Below are 20884 nucleotides of genomic sequence, written 5' to 3'. Positions count from 1 at the left end.
TAAAACTCAGGGATTGCTACCATTCTACGGTACTTTGAAATGGTTAATTGCAGTCCCGAAAGCACTAGCAGAATTAATAAGGAGCTAATTAAATGGTGCAACGGAGAAGTTCAGAAGGCAATTAGTGAATCTGCAGAGAGAAAAAGTAAACACTGTGTGGCTGCTCAATATATTTTAAGTAATGTCAGTTTGATGTAGAGGATGGCATTCCTTCAGAATGAGTTTTATTGCTGAAAATTTACTGCACCCCCCTATTTCCCCTGAAGAAAAATCATAAATGCACCAAACCCTACGAGATGGTAAATGCTATCTGCAATTGGCTTTGGAGTTTGCAGGTCTCTCATCATTCTTTAAATGCTTCGACGAGAAAACAATATGCTTCCCTTCTGTAGGAGTGTGATTTTTCAGGGCTCTGATCTAGAAGAGAAAGCATTTGTAGAGCACAGCCTATTTTTAGCTTCCAACATCGCATGCTCCTCTGGTGAATGCAGATATGTGCTGTGCAAAGGCAGGCCGCAGTGTGGGGCATTTACCTCTTTCTGTTAATGCAAACGCAGGTGTGTGGCACAGCACCAGAGAGGTGCTGAATTCATCGTCTTCATATTCATTTTCATGTACAACATCCTCTTTTGTCTTGTTTTTCTTTTTCATCATCTAGCAGAGACTCTCAAAAGTTCAATGAGCAACGGCCAACAAAATATGTGAACTTATACTATATCCAAGCTCAGTCATCTGTGTCACTCCAGGACCAAGGTTGCAGATCCCTTTACCCCAGAGTAAGACATGTCTGTTTCATTATTGTCCCTTGTTTTGGCTACAGATAGAGTACAGAAAGTTCAATACGTCCAACGTCACGCTGTGTGTCTTCATGGTGAACAAGCCCTACGCCCTGACCTGTTCAGTGGTGGCCTTCTATATCCCCCTGGTTTTGATGGTTCTGGCCTACCAGCGGATCTACGTGACGGCGCGGGAGCACGCCCGGCAGATCGGCATGCTGCAGCGGGCGGGGGGCGCCAACAACGGCCCCTCGGACAGTGCCGACCACCAGCGCAACCACCGCATGCGCACCGAGACCAAGGCGGCCAAGACCCTGTGCATCATCATGGGCTGCTTCTGCCTGTGCTGGGCACCTTTCTTCATCACCAACGTGGTGGACCCTTTCATTGACTACACGGTGCCGGACAAGCTCTGGACCGCCTGCCTGTGGCTGGGCTACATCAACTCCATGCTCAACCCCTTGCTCTACGCCTTCCTGAACAAGTCCTTCCGCCGTGCCTTCCTCATAATCCTGTGCTGCGGCCACGAGCGATACCGCCGACCCTCCATCCTGGGCCCCAACGTCCCCTGCACTGCCACCCAGATCAACGGATCCACGCACGTGCTGAGGTGAGCCGCCCCACACACTCGCCTTCCGTCCTTCTGTGTTGCATTTGTGGGATTTGTGTCCTGAATTCCTTTAACACACCCTGCTTGAAGTATGAATGGGGGCCTCATGTTACAGTGAGAGGGGTAGTAGTTTGTCAAGGATATACAAATCCCCTGTTGTGTGAAGCATGTTCAGAGGCATGCCTGAGACAGGGGTTCACGGGAGCCTGATTACAAATCTGACTTCTCTTCCATTTTTCCACAAGATGTTAACTGATCAGTTGTACACATTCTGGGCTTTAGGTTATTACCATTGTATTGAAGCTGCTGCAGGTTTCCATTGTACGTGTTTGGGTACGCGACCTTTGGTACTTGGACCAGGGATAGAAGATGCTGTGTAAGCCATTGTGCTCTGGCCGTTTGTTTGACAGGAGCAGAAGCACTTTAAATTGGCAGCTCTAAAAGCATGTTATGTCCTCTGGTACGCTCCAGCCGTGTGGCTCCAGAGTTTATTCTCAAATCACTTTACAGATGCTTACAGAGTCCTTTATAGAGAGTCCTGTTGATCTGTGTGAGCTGTATTCAGAGCTTTCTCTTCACTGTTCTTTTTGGTCTTTTGTTGACAGATGAGGACTGAGTTCCCATTACAAGCTATCATTCTATCAGTATTTCTTATTGCAGTGCTGTTGTAAGTATTTACTAGGGAGAATTAATTTAGTTTAATTTAAATGTTTCAGCTATTTAGAAATATCCTACTTAAAATCAGGAGCCATTGATGTACATTTCTGTCTAAGAGTGTGGACAACCCCAAAAGATAAAGGCAAATAGAGAAGGTAAACAGAGTCTTTTGGCCTAGACTTGCTTGACTAAGGTAACGAGGACCTGGCCATGAGGATGAGGTCATCAATACCCCCCCACTAGGTGGACTGAGCCAAGGAGCTGCTGCGAAGGCGGTGTTTGGGGTGGAGGAGGGATGCAACACAATGAATGCTGCGTTTGTTGTCGGATACTTATGCTTGGTAAGGCAGAAGTCAAGCGTGAGATTTGGGGTTGTCCTCCTCCTGAACTTTAGTTTAAAACTCCATTAACGCTTATAAATAATTAATTTACTTTTTTGAAATCTGCCTTTTGAAATAGTGATCCTAATGCATTTTTTTTCTGAACCCATTCCCCCCATCCGCCAACAACCTGTGACACATAAAACAGAAACACATTTATACATTACATGGCAATCTTCTAAGTACATTTAAAAAATTATAAAAATAAAGACTTGGGGCAATGGGACTCAACACCACAACACATTTTAGAAAGTATTTGGCAACTGCCTGCAACTAATCTATATCAAATGGCCTTGTTTCTCGGTTCAGTGGTCTTTGAAATTCATTCTCTGTGCACTATCGCCACCTTCCCAAACACCTAAATCATAGACAGAAATTGTGTTGCCCTGTCGTTCAGCCTTGACTTTTGGGAAATAGATCTCTATGTGTCAGATTTGTTTTGCTTGCTTACCTGCAGACGTTATGGGAATTTGTTGACTTGAGACAAAGAGACACATCTTGACTGTTTCAGCCTGCTCTGCGTCAAACTGAAACCTGCCTAATTATTGTCTGCAGCCTTCCAATGCCCCTTTCATATGTAATTTTGTGAGGTTATCAGCAGGGCTTTGGCGATATCCTGGGCTTGGGTTGCTTAACACAAGCTTGCGTCACTATAGCACAGGGTCTTCAGAGATGCCATGCTGTTCATACGTTGTGCTGCATTACTCAAGCTTATATTGCTTTCTCATCTAAAATATACTGTTTTGACCTCTGTGACCCTTTGGAAAAACTTCATATTGCTGCAGTAAGTGTACTAGACAGATGGTTGAATCGACCACATGCTTGGATAATAAAGACTATTTAGTTTGCTCTTAATTGCTTCTCTTTCTCAGGGCTCTTTAAAGTTCATATTTGCATTTTTTTTTCCTGTTGAGTCAGACATTGTAATGGGAGTTCAACAAACAACACTTTGTAACCAGCAACATGCTCAAACTCATAATGAATGCAAGCAATTTGCAGTAGAATTAGACATGCAAAAAATCACAGGTTTCATTTTTTACCCTGAAAAGCAGAACATTTCTGATTAAATTGAAGACTTATCATCATGAATTCAATTATAGATTTATTATGATTGAAGCTGTTATAGATATCAGCTTTATGTACCCTTTGCAAGGATAGCCCAATACATAAATAATATGTAAACACATTTGCTTGAAGTATTTTTTCGTTCTTTTATTATTTGTTTAATAACCATAACACTCCATTAAGCCATTGAAAATGTCATTTTAGAGCACATTGCACAAAAGGACATGGGGAAAAAATAAAATGTCAGGAAACTAACAACTCAAGCCCCAAATTCAATTGTAAAGATTTCCAAGCCTATTAATCCACATAAATGTCATGCAAATGTGTTTTCATCACACATTACGTGGCTTAATATCTAAACAATTTCCCAAATAATACCTTAATAACCTGTTATCTCTCCATTGCTGCCTATGGAAAATAATATTGAAAAAGTAATTATAAGTCTCCTTTCAGATGATTAAAAAGAACACTTCATCTCAGTGAAATCCATAATTTGCAATTTGCTCGAACACGTAAGCTCTGGGTTTCCATGCATCTATTTCATTATGCAGTTTGATTTTGACCGCTAGCCAGACAATCAATGATAAACTAGATTTTTGTTTTCATTCTCCGGAGGACATTTTTTTTTTCTTACTTTATACAAGTTAAGCCAAATAAATTAGAAAACAATCCTGCACTGCACATCTGCAAGCTGCCTCCTTTAAGACTGATGGCTTTCCAGGCTCTTTGTACTTTTGGTCATGTAGCCAACTGCGCTCAGCTCAGCTCAAATATTAAATAAAAATCAGAAAGAGCATACATAGGTACTAAATACGCCATTCATTTACATACTGAAAACTATAAACTTTCACATTTCTTGAAACTTTTTCAACTTTTTGGATTGCTGGATGGATTTTCTAAAGTAACATAATTGTAACTAGAAAACTAATAGCACTATAGTGACGTGTTTTCTTTCCTTTTTCACATCCAGATGACTTTCTAAGTTTGCAAGTTTAATGCAGTTTCTTTCAAAATGCCAGAATGTATTTGTGCAAGGCTTGTAGCTTTGAGATGGCTGTCTGACTGATGTCACACAAAGCTGCTCTCCAAAGTTTTTCTCCAGTCATGAGTGACGTCACGGGCAGCAGCCTTGAGGACAAACCCCCTCCACAAATATGTTGATTATGAACTCATAGCTTGCAGGCTTAAAAACACATCAAGTTGTGATGAATGTAACACAAACTAATTACAGGCACAGTAGTTGATTTTAATTATGTTTTTCTGTTTTCTACTGTTTGTTCTGCAGCTCTTGTTGGATTTCCTCCTTCAAAGTAGTAGAGATTTATTCTGAGCAAATTTGCCTCAACAGTAAAATATTACAAATACAAATTAAATCACCTTGATGGATGCTTTAGCTGCAGGTAAAGAGTAAAGAAGTGCATAAGAAAGTATGGTGCTTTCGTCAGAATGAACACAGAGATCGTATGTTTTTTTAACTCAATTAATTAAGACATGCTTAAATCCTAAATGAAGCTGTATTCATTAGTAAATTTCATGCTTTACATTCTTAATTTACTTACCAAGAAAACAAAAGCCATCTATATTTCATTGTCGAAGGCTTTATTTTCTGAATTATTCATAAAGGCAATGCGCCTGTGTTTTATAATCATTTCGCGCATTTATGCATGGATTAAAGGTGACATTTAGCTGCATTCCCTGCAGAAAAAACAGGGTACATAATTCATGTTTTGAAGCACAGTCAAAATAAAAATAAATCTCTGCCGTCACCTTGCGCCTCCATTCTGTTAGAAAAAAACGTTTCAGAGTCAGCTTGCTCGTTCCTAAATGCATTGTTCTTGTTGTTTTAAGAGGGCTTCAAGCCTAACCCATACTGGCAGCAATTACAGTTAAAAACCCTCCTTTTTGGTCCGCCCACTCTTAATAAAATCCAATCTAACATGTTCACCTTTTTTGAGCAGTGTACCTTAATATACATGTCCTCTCTCTTTCAGACACTTAGTATTTTTTGTGCTTTCTCTTTCTGTCTCTCTCTCTCTCACTCCTGTTTTTCACTATCTGATTGTCATTTTTTCCCTGCACCTTTAATTAAAATCTGAGTAGCCTGCTGACAGAGTCTATGCAGCCGTAAACAGACAGTTGTAGAGTTCTATTGATGTGCACCTACGGAATAGTCATAGTTCAGAGACGTGCAAAACTCACTTGTTTTCCTGGTTTCAAGTGGTATTAAAAATAAAACAAATAAAAAATGCAAACTATGGGCTTTGTGACAGCTATTAAAATGAGAGTCAGTGAAGAGAAAGGAAGGCAGTGGTTATCAAGCTTTACAGACATTTAAGAAAATGTTTGTAGTCAATATACCAAAGAGTATAAACATTGTACCCCTTTTTATAACACCATCCTTGTATATTGCCCTGCATTCTTTGAATAGTTTTACACCGATGTGTAGTTGTGCCTCTTTGTCCTTTCCACATTATAATACCAATTATACAGCCATAAACAAAGACTGTCCCAAAGCTGGCGATATAACAAGAAGGACTATACAAACATTGTATTCCCATGCATTTGTAGATATTTTTGTATTGACTAACATGTTTTTTTTGGAGACTTAAAAGTATTCATCCTGGCTTCGCGATAACTTTGTCAATGAGCCCACCTGATGCCTAAGTGGTGTAATTACAATGAACGACTACAACTCACACTTCAGAACAGCATTGCCATCCTATCCACACGGTTAACATTGCTTTAGTAGGCTCAACAACTTTAAGTGGCAACTTCACAGGGCCGGGGGTTTGCTCAAAAGTAATTACTACACGGACAAAACCCATTGAAATTGTCAAATCACCACTAACGTAGTGACAACATAGTATAAGCAATGTAGTGGAACTCCAGTCTTTATAAGTGCATAAAATGGAATTGAGCTGCAGCTTCACAATGTGGATGAACCCTTCCTAAGGCACCGAAGACCTGAATCATTTCCTACTGTGCTTTGTACTGTGCATTTAAATGACTAGCGGTAATCTTTCAGGCTGTGTAGCAATTTGTTTCTGATGTGAGAAGTAGAGCTTTTGAAGATGTGACAGGGGTATGTAATATTTAAAAATGGCCTGGACAATAGGAGCTGTGTGCTCTATCTTGCCATTTATGTATTTTATGTGTTTATCATGAACAGTTTTCATTAGTCTGCTCATAGTGCCAGAGTTCTGATTTGCTGTCAATTCCCAAATCTCTGTATTGACGAGTCCTTTGTGAAGACAGCCCCTCTGTCAGTTGTGTCGAGCTAAGCTGGCATGCTTTGTGGTTTCCTGTCAGACTGATGGGCATCACCTGTCACACTGGCTCTTCAAGAACCAGAGGGTACAAGCAGCTCAGCAGTTTAGAAGAAAACTGAAACAGAAGGCTTCCAGATCATGGCCACAAATATAGGCTGACCTCTAAGCTCTCTGTTGAAGGCTGGTAAAAGAATCAAGCCTTATTGTATTTTTATTTTATTTTGTGGGGGGGGGAGCAACCTTGAGTTCATTTCAGTTCACAGTCAGGATTTAGTTCTTAACGTCATTTACTAGAGTGTGCCGTAATTCATATATGTCTCTCCTCCCATGTAATTACACAGATATTGATCCTAACTTCATTGCCCTTTTCCAACAGATAAAGGCTTACACGGCCCAGAGACTGCATGAGGCAGTGTCTAAAGTCTGCAGACAGTCAATTATCCCCCAACGGGTGGTGGGAGGCCAGTTAGTTTTAAGGATTACTGGAGTGATGTTTTGAAACTGTTTGTTAAAATCCAACAAGGGCCTACAAGGTCTGCATACTTGGCACACTTTAGGTTACGCAGAACTGTAAGAGTTAAACATTTTTCTCTTCTGACCATTTTGCTGAAGTGTTTTTCAGCAAATGTTCGTTTATTTTAAGGCGTAGGCAGTGTGGATACCTCAAGCTCGCTCTCAGTTGCCTTTGTAACGTTTTGGGGATTTTATGGGCATTTTGCCTCTATGCTGCAAAACTCAGATGGATGCAAGGTCAGCCTAAATTGTGAAGAACTCCAAAGAGGGCAGCCAATTTTAACAACGTCAGATACAAGAATGGAGGGCCTATTTCATAAACAGTACAGATATTGTACTAGGAGTTTAATTAACTGGAATGAAGAGTGACAGGTTGTTTAATTCTGCTGCTTGAGGGAAGTGGTACCTTATGGCACGGAATCCTCAATTCTCCATTAGTACGGTTTCATTGGTGGCAGGTGAAGTCTGCAATATAAATAAAACAGGAATAAAAATGTTCTAGCTTTGTTTCCAGTAGGTGTTCATTACCTTAGACTGGGAGACAGATGAGCATTGCTAGAAATGCAGCAAGTTATTATACAGAATTAATCTCAGTGATTAGAGGGTATGACAGGATATTGAATATTTGTCCTGCGCCAGAGATATTCCCCCTTTGCAATCTTGTTTGGGTGGTTTAAGTTGGGTGTTGTGAAGGTTGTATCTCGTTGCTTAAGTAGCCTTGATCTTGTCAGGTATTGCGAAAAAAGCTTTTGGAAATAGAATAATATCCACTTAATATTATTATATTTCTTTCCACTGAACACTGAGCTTTGATCAGAAAATTCCTCTCACAATAAATGCCCTGATTCAATACAGGAGTCCCTTGGTTTGTTGCTTCAGTAAAAGACACATCGATTTTCTATAGACCTACTTGGGTTGAACTACATCTGTTTCTTGTGAATTGCACTGTAATTTATTTGATGTGTCAGGAAAGGTTTGATGTGCTCTAAATGCCATCTTGTGAAGACTGTTTTTTCTTTCTTTCTTTTAGATAATTCTGAAGGACAAAGGCTTGGGTTTATTGACTTAGGTGCACAGAGACGGCATAAAGGCACAGCCAAGACCTACCACACAGAGGTTAGGAACAAGGTGCTTTGTTACATCGGTTTAAACTGTAACCATCGTGATAAAGTTACACTCATGTCCAGGCTGAACAGCACTTAAGTTAAAAACACAAGGTATTAGCAAAAGAAACAGAAAGGAGATATCTGCATTTCTCCACACAATCCCTTTCTGCTTCAAGGAAAAAGGCACCCCTTGTCTTAAATCACCAAACCAAAATAAGCTTGAAATTAAAACTACACACACCTTATTTTTCAACTGAAGTTGCAACCTTACAGATTTATTCACAGGGTGATCAATGCTGATATGGTCTCCTGTGTCAGAATGTACTTTTGTTGTCACTGGAGTTTCACTTCCCTTGACTTCTGCTGTTCTTCCCCGTGACTCTTAACTACACTGTTCAGTTGCATTAGGATGATTTAGAAGCTGTCATATTAAACAGCTCCTGGGTACACAGAAATACACTTGCCCTACCACCATTCAGTTTACCTCTTTGATGTAAGTGCACCCTGGATGATTTCTAATGTCAAAACATAAATCATCAGTTCATCTTTCAGAGGGTATTGACATCAAACTATGACCAAGAATAAAAAAACTGCTTTCTTTTTTTGTACTTGTACAATTAGAATGAGACGCATAGATTTTCTCAAATATTCCGGGGGCATAATCCATTGCACTACATATAGCCTATAGGATATTTATAGGACTTTATGGCTCCCTAATCACACTATTACTCGCAATCGTTCCTCCTGCTATTTCACAGTCTGTCTAAATTGCAGGTTCCACCACAAGATCAAATGCTGTTTTGTAATTGATCAGCATCTCTCATTCTTCCCAGCACAAAAATTGATTCCAGTGAATTATGGATTTTGAGTTCAGATCTTTCCTCAAGATGTTTGGAAAGAGATCGGTCATCATTGTTTTTGTGCATGATTATTAGGAGCTTGGTTGTTGACATCAGCAACAACTGTTCTTGAATTGTTCTTGCATTATTATCTTGCAAAGTATTTTTGCACTTTGTATTGCGTTTATATTTTGTAAGTCGCCCCGGATAAGGGCGTCTGCCAATAAATAAATAATAATAATAATAATTCAGCTGTGGATGCAGGTCATAGTGTCTCATGATGGATTTCCATGAAATGACACAAGCTTTGGAATCAAGGGAAGTGTTCTCTCTCTGTCTCTCTCTCTCTCTCTTGCTCTCAAACCCTCTGTCGGCTCTCTGATTTTCTGTACAACAGGGTCAGGCAGGAGTAGTGGATGGAAAGAATAATAAAGATGTTTAAAGGGGAAAGGTGTTTTCACTTACCCCAGCTCCCTCTTAAAAAATGACAAAAATAAAAAACATCTCAGTGTCTTTGTTTTTATATCATTTTTGCTAAATATTATGTTCTGAAATGCAGTTTGGAATGATATTAAATCATCAAAAGCGGTCTCACAAACTGCATCTCCAGCAGTGGCAGTACTGAGAGATTGTGTTCTCAGTTCTACTCTCTCTTCTCTGTCCTGTGTAATTACAAGATATGTAATTCTCTAAACAGACCAAAAAAATAAACAATCATGCCACAGAACATAATATTTAATAAAAGCACCACAGGATCTGAGAATACATTTGAAAACCCTAAATACAAAGATACTTACATTGTATAGAGGCAGGGGTTAGAAATGAGACCTTTAAAAGCCTAATGCGTAAACCTGTTGCTGTGGCTGGCTAGGATCTGATTAATTCATCTCCAGGCCTTGTTGTTTTTCAGTCTTTTTATCGTGATATGCCATGCCAACAAGCCTAGAATTCGAGGCGGTGAGTCATCAGTCAGCGTGCTCGTCTGAAGGAACACACAGATCGTACAACCCTCCCAATCGCCAGCCTCCGCACTGCACACAGTGTAGAAATGATTCCTCTGCAGGCACAACGTCCCCATTTCTAGAGTCACCCTTTGGTCAGGATTCATAGCCAGTGTGGGAATAAGCAGGTTTTTGGTGGGTCAATGGCTTCTGTGTCTCCTGGCCAGGCAGTGACTCCCCAATGTTGACCAGTTGTCCCATTCCTTTTTACTAAGGGACCAACACAAGAAAGACTTGCAGAAGGATCAGAAGGAAATTAAATGGCAGCTGCATCAAAGGTTATGGGAAGAAATATTTTGATGCCATTTTCCAATCTCAAAGCATCAAATCTGCATAATATACTGTTACGGACATCATGTGGTCACAAATAAAAGCAGTAAACTGCTTCAGAAAGCCCTGCTGTGACTTTCATCATAATATAAATTTTGTATTAATAATTCAATGGCTGTTTCCTGCCTGCAAATTTGTAATTGATCCCATCATCAGTGCAGGCAGTTTCTGCACTGCAAATTAACAATGCAAACAGAGCTCATTTGTAAGCCAGTTGATTGACCCAACTTGTGCAGAGACAGAGGGCGCTGTTGCATAGCAGACAGAGGATTGCTTAGCTGACTTCACCCCACCCAACCTGGTCACAGCTCAGAATGTACCACTACTCTGAATAATCACACACCCGATTGGCTATTGGCATGGGAAGGATTCAAGTATGTGATCTCCAGGACCCATCCAGTGCTTTGGGTGTAATGCTTCTCCTGGATTTGCAGGTCACCCTGTACTTCCTGTAAGCACTGTAAACAATACCACTGTGGGCAAGCCAGCTGTGGGCAAGACAACGCCAATAGCCTGGCTTCTACATCCACATCATATGCAGACTCCTGTGTTTGTCTGCCCACTTCATCTCTATTCTCTGTACTCTGAGATGACCTTTTTGATTCCATCAGTATCATATTTGTGCCTTTTGAAGTCATCTGTAACTCTGGGAATCTGAGCACACCTTCGCTCTGAGTCTGAATGAAATTGCCCATAGGAGGACTTGATGCATTTGTAGATCAGATAAAGCCCTTAAATCAAATCATGCAATTTTTAAAGAGGAAAAATAAAAGATTTTTGATCCTGCAAATGGGCTAAAAGATGCTTACAAACCATGCTTTATTTTCCAGCAGAGGAGTACCTTCTTTAATTTCTTTAATAGGCTGTTGGTGTGTTTGGCAGTGGTGTTTAAATTTTCTTTGAGGCGTGTTGGTTTCCACTGCTCTCAAATGAAACCGATGTTTATCTATCTTGCCAGAAGCCACCGTGCAAATTGGATATTTGATTTCTGTGGAGATCTCCTGGAAAACAAGCATCTCAAGTTCCCTCTCTCACTGGCCCACACAGAACAACCCTTGCAGCTCAATCAAGGTCACTCTCAGAACCCTTTGACAAACTCTGCGCATTAAATGCAAACTCCTTTAGAAGAAACCAAGATTGCTTTTTACTCTTAGGAAAACAAGGATTTTGACCTTTTTTTTAACAAATTCTTTAGAGGTTCTTTATAACTGCTGGGTATATCTAGGTATGGTTTCCTGATAAATATTTCCAAGTCTCCTTATACTTGAGTATTTCTACTGAACCCTATTGTAAATCTGTAAATATGCAACTATTTCCACTCTACTCTTACATCTGCCAGTGTGCTTGATTGGACCTGGACCTGCCAGGGTCTGGGGTTAGATTGCGACCTGCTCCCATAGCCTGATGACTGAATCAAATCATGAACACTTCCCTCCTGTGATGGAAGCCCTTTATCCACCAGCAGATTGATTACAGTTGGAGTTAATGTAATGATTGTGCTGCCTACAGGAGTAAAGTGAATGTGCTTTTGAAAGTGAAATTACATTGCATTTAACGAGGTGCTCGTGGAATCTCAACGTTATGTTTGATTTATTACCCATTTAATTCTCCATAAAGTATGATTCATGGCATTCTCTCTGAAGAATATTATATCCTAACTCGATTACCCTGCCACCAGTTCTACAGCATTCAGACCTGTTTAAATATGTCACCTTACCTCAAAGAAAGTCTGCGATATTATGGATCTGCACAGAGCAACAGTCAAGGCCAGATCGTGAATTGTTATATATTACTTATTTTATAATAAATGTACACAACCATCAGTTGCAACCATTTAAGTTATTTTTATTGAACTACAGAGAGAAGACAACTGGTGTGATGTTATGAACCACTACTTGAAGTGGCCCTGTAATTTTAATACTGCCTACATGAACATCAGGGGATTTTTATAATGTGCTGTTATAATGTGTTGTATTTTACATTTTCTATAATTCAATAATTGCTCTTTATGTCTGGCCCAAACTAAGTAGCTCAATCATTTCTGACATTTTGCTTTGCAACACTTCTTTCAATGTTTTAAAAGAAACCATTTAAGTAGTAGGTCTACATCTTTTATTTCACCTGTTTAATTATTGCTCCAAAACACATTCAGATGTGCAAAAGTGTTAGGTTATTGTTTGGTTAGGATATAACAAAGGTTATTGTCTCTCTTGTTTAGCTCGCTTGGAAAGGAGTTTTCATATATAGTGAGTGGCCACTTTATTAGGTACACCCCCCTTCACAGGTGTATCAAGAATGGTCCACCACCCAAAAAACATCCTGTGGTTGAAGACAGTTTGTTGGTGAAAGAGGCCGACAGAGGCTGACATGACCTGTGCGGAGTAACAGACTGCAGTCAGTCAAATTACAGCTGAGTACAGCAGTAGTGCAGAAAGAGGCGTATCAGAACGCACAACTCATCGTAATTTGTCATGGATGGGCTACGGCAGCCGACGGCCTAACTGAGTTCCCCTCCTGTCAGTGAATAACAAGACACTGCAGTTGCAGTGCGCTAAGGACGCAAACACTGGACAATAGGAGTATTGGAAAAACATCGCCTGGTCTGATGAATCTCAGTTCCTCCTGTTTCACGCTGATGGGAGGTCCATGAATCCATCCTGCCGAGTGTCAGCAATGCAGGCTGGTGGTGGTGCTGGCGAAATGGTGTGATGGTGTGGGGTTTGTTTTCGTTGGACACATTGGGTCCCTTGATTCGAGTGGAGCAACGTTTGAATGCCACAGGATATCTGAACATCATTGCCAATCAGGTGCATCCCTTCATGGCAGCAGTGTATCCATCTGCAAATGCAATTTTTCAGCAGGATAAACCCCATGACACAAGGCTAAGATTGTCCAGGAATGGTTGCGGAAACATGACGGTAACTTTAGCTCACTGCAGTGGCCTCCCCAGTCACCAGATCTCAATCCCATCGAGCATCTGTGGGATGAGATGGAACGAGCTATTCGGAGTAGAGATCCATCAGTAGCCAATAAGCAATGGAGTGAAAATGGGCCAGCATCCCTGTGGCGCGCGTTCCACACCTTGTTGAGTCCATGCCCTGACTAATTCAGTCTGTTTTGAGGTCAATGGGAGGAGCAGACTAATCAGGTTGGTGTACCTAATAAAGTGGCCACTCAGTGTATATATTTCATTTTATATTATAAAAAAGATGTCTGATTATATTTGCATTCAAATTAAATAAGTATCCATAGGTTGTTGATTTTTTGAGAAGACAACTTCTCTTCTGGTATAGATATGTATTTTTTTTAATTGATGAAAGATTTCATTAAGGATGGATTACTCTGGACCCAATACAGAGCAATATACGCTTTGCCGTGGTTGAGCTAAAACAATCTGGGTCCTTGAACCATCTTTAGAGACCAAAGGGCTGTCCAGCTTTGCATGTCCATATTGGAAGTTGAATTGTCTGAGGTCACTGCTGATTATCTGATGTTATTCAGCATAATTTATGTGCGGTCATAGTCAAATGTTTTCACGAATGATTCAGCCTAGAGGAAACTGTTAACATTTCTCTTGACTGAACTGAGATAAGACACTAGAAATCATTAGAGCAGCAGTCAAAATCAACTGGAATATAGATGTGGCTGTATCAGTGTTCAGCAAGCTGTAAACAAATGAATAAATCACTATAGTCTAATGAGATATGTGTTAAACTTAATGAGTCATAGAATCGTTTTGATTTAAATGAAGGGTGTGTGTGTGTGTGTGTGAGTGTGAGTGTACGTATTTATATATTTTGTATTTTATTTTTCCCATCGGACAGTTTATAATTCAGTATGAAAGTAAGGATCCCTCTATAACAAAAGCTTTGTATTGATATAGGCCTTCAAGTCAACCTGTAAATAAACCTTTTATTACTCAATTTGTTGCCTTCCCACAGCAATTGAACACTATATTTGATCAGAGGCAGAGGAAGGTGTCTGTTTTATGGAATACATTTTTCTTTGAGCAACTGGTGTGATTGATTTCAATTGTCTACCAAGGGCAAATTGGAGGAAACTATAACAATCTCAATAGTGTCATTATGAGCATTGCAAATGGATTTTAATTGATTATGAGAATGATTATGAGAATGGTAATGGCATAGGATGCATCCCTTGTTCAGTTTGAGATGGTTCATTTCAAAAGCAGTAAAAGTATCTGGACAGCTTTGGCCAAGAGCCCTATAGAGTCCAATTAGTTACTTGTTTTGAATGTGGGTACATTACTTATATCTGATGCAGATATGTTTTATTTTTTTAAATACAAATTAGCTGTCTAATAAACACGAAAAGAAAAACCAAGAAACAAACACAAACCAAGATAATAGTGTACTGCTTTAGCCCAAATGGAGAGTGTACAGAATCTAAATAAATCTTTTCATTTGGAGATTGCCAAATTAAGCATATTCATATTTTAATTTTGCAGGCAGCCAGTTCCTTCATAAGAGATTTATTGCCACTCAAAAAAGTCTTGCATTCTATGATCTTCATAGAATACACTAAATGCATGTGCTCTCCCAAAGCCAGGTTTTTCCAAGTTAATTCTTCATTTTAAGTTATGAATCTCACTGACTGACTACAGTGGTGAGAGAAAGTTTGTGAACCCTTTAGAATTATCTGTATTCTTGCAGTAATTTGACCTAAAATGTGATCTGATCTTCATCTAAGTCATAATAATAGATAAAGATAATCTGATTAATCAAATAACAAGAAACAAAAAAAAATTGTCATGTCTTTATTGAACACATTTATCCATTTAACTAAAATAGGGGGTTAAAGAATCCTTAGCCAATATTCATTTTCATTAGTGTAGCAGACCTGGCTTAATAAAAAGCCTAAATATTTGCATGGGGAAAAAATTAAATTAATTATAAGCTCAGTCTTTAGGGTAAACCGTACAAGATACAACCACAGCACATGAGGTATGGGATTGAAATCTTTTGAAGGACGAAATATCATATATTCTCTGTGGTTTGATCAGTGCCATTCTGTTTGCTGGCGTTTATTTTAATCTATATTTTACACCCTTCTTAGTTACTGTTTTTGAGTAGTTTAAAATTGTTTGTGCATTTTTGTGCATGGTCTGTATTCTTGGTATATTACCTACCAGCCTTTTGAAAAAATGAGTGGGTAACAATAGATTAACTGAATCAAAAAGACTAAAAATAACTTTCCTCATTAACGTCCAAACCAGAACCCCTTTCTTCTAGTCAATCAGAAGGCAATTATAACCAATCTGGTCTCTGCTACTGTAGTAATTCAATACAGCTTCGTCCATTTACTGCCTTGAGGTTCGATTGGTTAAGTTTTCATAGAACTCAACTGCCAAAATACTGCGTCTCCAGAGACTGATGAAGATAATTTGTCTTGGGGTCAATTGTAATAAATGGCTTTTTGATCCATCGCAACAGTCTTGAGATAGCTGGTGTTCAGTCCTGGCTCGAGTGCAATGCTTTACGTGTTTGCAATGACTTCATTCATGAACGTGACTCGTAATTTTAATTGTGTCTTGACCTTCGCTCAAAGCCAGTCTGATAAAAAAAAACAACTCAAAAAACGTTAAAGTTGATGCTCCTTTGCATCATTGTAGTATTGCAGGAGGTTAGTGTGTGGACCTCCACCGTGGAGCGAGGAAGTACAATTGTGTGATGACTGTGCCTCAGGTGCTGCCTTCGAAATTACACCTCATTTAATTTTGGTTAAGATGAGGTTAATTTAATCTCCCAAAGGGTAATTTCTTAAACTAATGATATTATATCCATTACACACTGGCCCTGATAATAGAAGAGGGGGAGTATGCAGAGCTAGTGAAAGGGCAAACAGATAAGCCGAGCATGCAGATCTGAGAGCTGGATATTCTCAACACTGAGAAATAGACACTTTTTTGAGGCGCGCTGGTTTACAGCGCCTGAGAAGGCAGTTAACGCAAACCTCAAACTCTCAATCATTGTACCATAAAACTAAAACCATCCAAGGCATTCAGAGAAAATTAATCCTACCTGTCAGAGTCCATAAATGCGAGGCAGTTTTCCCCTGAAGCGTCAGCCTAAAGCTCCAGGCTGGTTAGAACAAACACCCTTTTAAATATCAACTAATAGGGGTTCTGAAATCTATTCTGCTGTACTTCACCCCCTGTTGCTACAGCTTCTTCACTAACAAGCCTGTGTTGCTTCATTTGTCTGTCCACATCTGTGCAAATCTCTAATTTATACCTACACCACAGTCTCAGTATTTCTGATTTCAGCTTGCATATGCAGGGGGTGTTACCTTACTGTAGTTTACTGTGAGGAGCAATTCTTGAGGAGCAACAGTGATGTTGTTACACTTGTAATGCTGTGTTTATGTAGTATATTGTACGTTAGTGTTGGCAAAACTGTGTTAGTGACCTTGGATTAAGGTCTGCTAATTGACAATAATAATAATAATAATAATAATAATAATAATAATAATAATAATGGCTTCTGTCTGACATCACTCACAGCCACTTTTCTTCAATTGGTCGCGCATCAGCCGGGATTGAGGTGGGGCTTGAGTCTGCCAGTGTTTAATTGGCTCACTGCACAACAATTGGCGATCTCTTTAGCTTCCTGTTCAGCTGTGAGCCTGCATTGTTATCAGTGAGAGACATCCTGTGAAGCTATATCTTCCCAGTAAAGCTACATGGCTTGGAACATTTAAAAAACATCCCCCTTCTGAATTGTGAGGGTAGAGAAAATACTTGCCAATCCCCCTATATGAAAAAACAAAAAAATCAGCTCAGGATGTCAATGGTGAAAAAGGCAAATGACAGATACCTAAACTTATGGAACCAGTTTTTGCCAGCACATGTTGTCCACACATCAGATGGTGGCACTCGCCTGTTTTTCGCTTGTGCAGGTTTCCTGGCCTGCTTTATTAGTGAGCCGTTGGAGTCAGTTATGGATTCCCTGTCTTCACTCACTTTCATTGGGAACATGTTTTATTTCTGGTACCCAAATGTCTCGCTAGTAAAACAATCCTGCAGACACATGTGTAGCACTCAGCCCTGTGAAGTAATAGTCTGGTCGTGTCTGTTTTTTTTCATCTTGACAGCATCGTCTCAGTGTTTTTTCCTGAAGAGATCAGTGAGTAAACCAGTTACTTATGAGCAGTCAAACGAAACAGGAAGCAGTGTAGGATAAATATTTTCTGGGGAAATGCAGGTCCGTGTTCTAAAAGCATATTACAGGTCTTGAAATTAACTTGTACGCAAAGCAGCAGAAATAAATAAGCAAGGTGTAAATATGCTCTATGATACTATAGGCCAATGGTGCACTATTGGTCCTAGAGGTTTGCAATCCAGAAAATCTTGTAGATGTATTTAATGATCAACAGCTGAAAGAATAAGTAGCAGATTAAAAAACAAAAAAGCTGCATAGCTCATTATAGCTGTGTTAGAAATAGTCATTGCACTCTCACTACTCATCTATCTAAATCACAATGTATGTGCTCAAATCGTCAAGGCAATGTGTGAAAGAAAAAAGCTGACCCATGCACCGGAATAAACAGGAGGCAAAAAGTAGAAAACGCCTTCAAAATCAAAACTGGTATGCAATGTTTTAATTCATCCATAATCAGCCAGAAGGGGTTTGTAGTGCGTTAAAGCACCATCAGTGCTGCACAAAGAAATGCTATTTATAACATTATCCTTTTTTTTTTTTTAATTATTTTGCCCAATATTAATTCCTGTGCAAGTTTGGGCATCTGTCGTGATTTTTCTATATCACCGTTTATTAGTAGGCAAAATACATAGCTTGTATGCCCCATACCAAAAACAAACATGCTAAACTGAGATAGATGGACTAATGTTTTATCTTAAAATAATAATAATAATAATAATAATAATAATAATAATAATAATAAGTTAGGATTCTTAAATTCCTTGATTTGCATGGTTCTTACTTGCAGTGACACATATAATACTCCATTTACATTTAATTATTTTTTAAATGGTACTGTCTCTTAGTCCACACTTGAAAGGTAGTGTTCATGTGGTCCAGCTGAGCAAGATTTAGTTAAAAGTGACTGTTCAAATCAGTAATGAAGACGATTATTATGAAGGGGCAACGGAGACTAGAAGGTCCCTTTAGGCCTTACGTTGTCTCTAAAAGTCACACACAGATACACACACACTGAGGCGCTTTTTTCCACGTTGCCTGGGAAACCGCAGCTTTGGTTTGCAGCCACGATCAGTGCGTTGTGATCCAGCAAAGGCAGCGCTGTGGCAGCTGTCTGGGCTCCCTTCAGCCTCTGTTTTCACAACTCCCAGAGTCAGAAGAGGCAACACACAGTACCGTATGGGTCACTTACTGTTTCGTGTGCTTCTCTGGCTCATGAATCAAACCCCTGCAGGGAAACAGACAGCACCGCACCGCTCTGTAACTACAGCTCCCTGATCCCCTCAGAGAAGCTCTTTCCACAACTGTGCTGTAGCAGATAGGCAGTGCTATGGCACCGAGGTCAAGCTACCTGTAGTGTGTCTTAGGGATGGAAGGAAAGTGTGTGTAGCTTTGCTGGCATTGTCTGAATTGGAAAGGCGGAAATTGGTTGGCTAGTTCAAAAAACAGATTACACAGGGGCCACATTCCTGCAAAAAGAAAGCAAAAAAAAACACTGTGACTTATATTTAAATGTCCTTGCTGACACTCGGCAGATCTGTGATTTCTTTGTGTGCTAGCTGATTTCCTGGAGGAGATTTTCCACTTATCTTAGGAGCAACTTGGGCTTCAAGTGAATTGTCAAGGTCAACATTTTTCGTTTTTTTGCCGAGGAAGTGAGTGTGTGCACTATTTATAAAAGTGCTGGAAAAAGTTCCAAAACTAAATGTGTATTTTTCAAACCAGCATGTGATATTTAGGATTTTTTTCCATTCATGCCATCCCTTTCTCTCTGCGTGTATCAGGTACAGCAATTAACGATAGATATTCTATTTGTGTTAACAGTGTGATTTCAGTCTGAGACACATCTCTGGATGTTAACTACCGGTTCCCCTGCGTCCTATTTGGTTATTCTGCACAATAGTAGCCTTGAATGCATTTTACATATCACTTCCTCTCTGACCTGTGTGGCTGTCGTTTTTAATACCAGAACAAAAAAGCATTGAGAGATGACCTATGCATAAGCTCAGACAAAAGTAATGGATTTTGTTACATGGGGACTTCTTTCTTCCTCATTATTGAGATAATGCAAGTTTAATAAGGTAATCTTTATTCCTTTGGTGTCTGAAACAAACATTATCTTCGAAAATGAAAATTATACAACACAGGTTTCTAAATCACTAGCCTATAAATCTGGTTAACCCCACAGCTAGGGCCTGCCTGAATAATCCTAATTATTTGTCTGGCTTTTATCCTCCAAGCCACAGGTCTGGTCTATGAAGTCTGAGAAGCTGGGCTTTCTACTCTCTGATAACTTTGTTACACTGCAATTGAAATCAAACCCGAACACTATTAGCAGACCCTCCAAAAACTGCATTATTTTGATAACTCTCCAGCTGCTGATAGACTGGAAATAAGCTGTTTATTCATAGAGGCCAACTCTTTCATGCCATGCATTCTTCTATTCTTTCGCAGAATTAGCTATCTCTTCCCTACTTCAGCCAAAAACACAAGGAAGTAAGGCAACATCTATTTTTAACCTGTGCTCTTGATCCAGTTCCCATTTATTTGCCTTTTGTCAAATTCTGTGGAATACCTTTGGTCTTGGGTCCATGTTGACTGTCAAATCAGCAATGTATATCAGTATTGCTCTGTTTTTTCTAAATAAATTTCCCTGTGCAATTTTAAGATTTCAGCCTATGCAAAACATATTTTGTGCTTGTTCAGCCCAAGAGAATCAGTTTTTATTTCTAATTCATAGAAAACTGCAAACAACAACATTTTTGTTTTATTTCTAAACTTGTGATAGACGGTTTGTTTATGCTTTCTGAGAGTTACTGTTGGGTCCATGGTGTAATGAATTTGGATCATATTTCACGTATAAACAAATAAATAATCTTCCCAGAGCAAGTGAGGCGTGCTTACATGTATATAAGATGTATTGGCACCATATTTGGAAATATCATGAGCTGTTTCATAACAACACATAATCTTAAAGGATGCTATCGCTCTTGAACCACATACATTTTATTTAGATTTGTTTTCTTTTGTTCTGATTGCAGAGTTTTTTTTTTTGTACTGAAGAAAAAGCAGTGCTGAGAGTGAGAGAAAGAAGAACACTGACAAATGGATGGTTAGCAAAGTATAATTTTGTTGGGTGTTTATTGAACAGATTATATCG

The 20884-nt window shown here is 39.4% G+C and overlaps 1 protein-coding gene across 1 annotated transcript in view; it reads left to right on the top strand.

Annotated features, from left to right (window-relative positions):
- htr4 (5-hydroxytryptamine receptor 4) overlaps window positions 1-20884 on the top strand; it is a 143011-nt gene that overhangs the window by 78147 nt on the left and 43980 nt on the right. The window contains exon 6 of the mRNA XM_066716490.1: window positions 821-1386. Within this exon, the coding sequence (XP_066572587.1) occupies window positions 821-1386 (566 nt within the window). The remainder of the gene's footprint in view (window positions 1-820; window positions 1387-20884) is intronic.

Source organism: Amia ocellicauda, chromosome 11 (genome assembly GCF_036373705.1).
Source record: "Amia ocellicauda isolate fAmiCal2 chromosome 11, fAmiCal2.hap1, whole genome shotgun sequence".
Lineage (NCBI taxonomy): Eukaryota > Metazoa > Chordata > Actinopteri > Amiiformes > Amiidae > Amia > Amia ocellicauda.
Note: the sequence above shows the minus strand (reverse complement) of the source record. Positions and strands in the feature narration are given on the sequence as shown.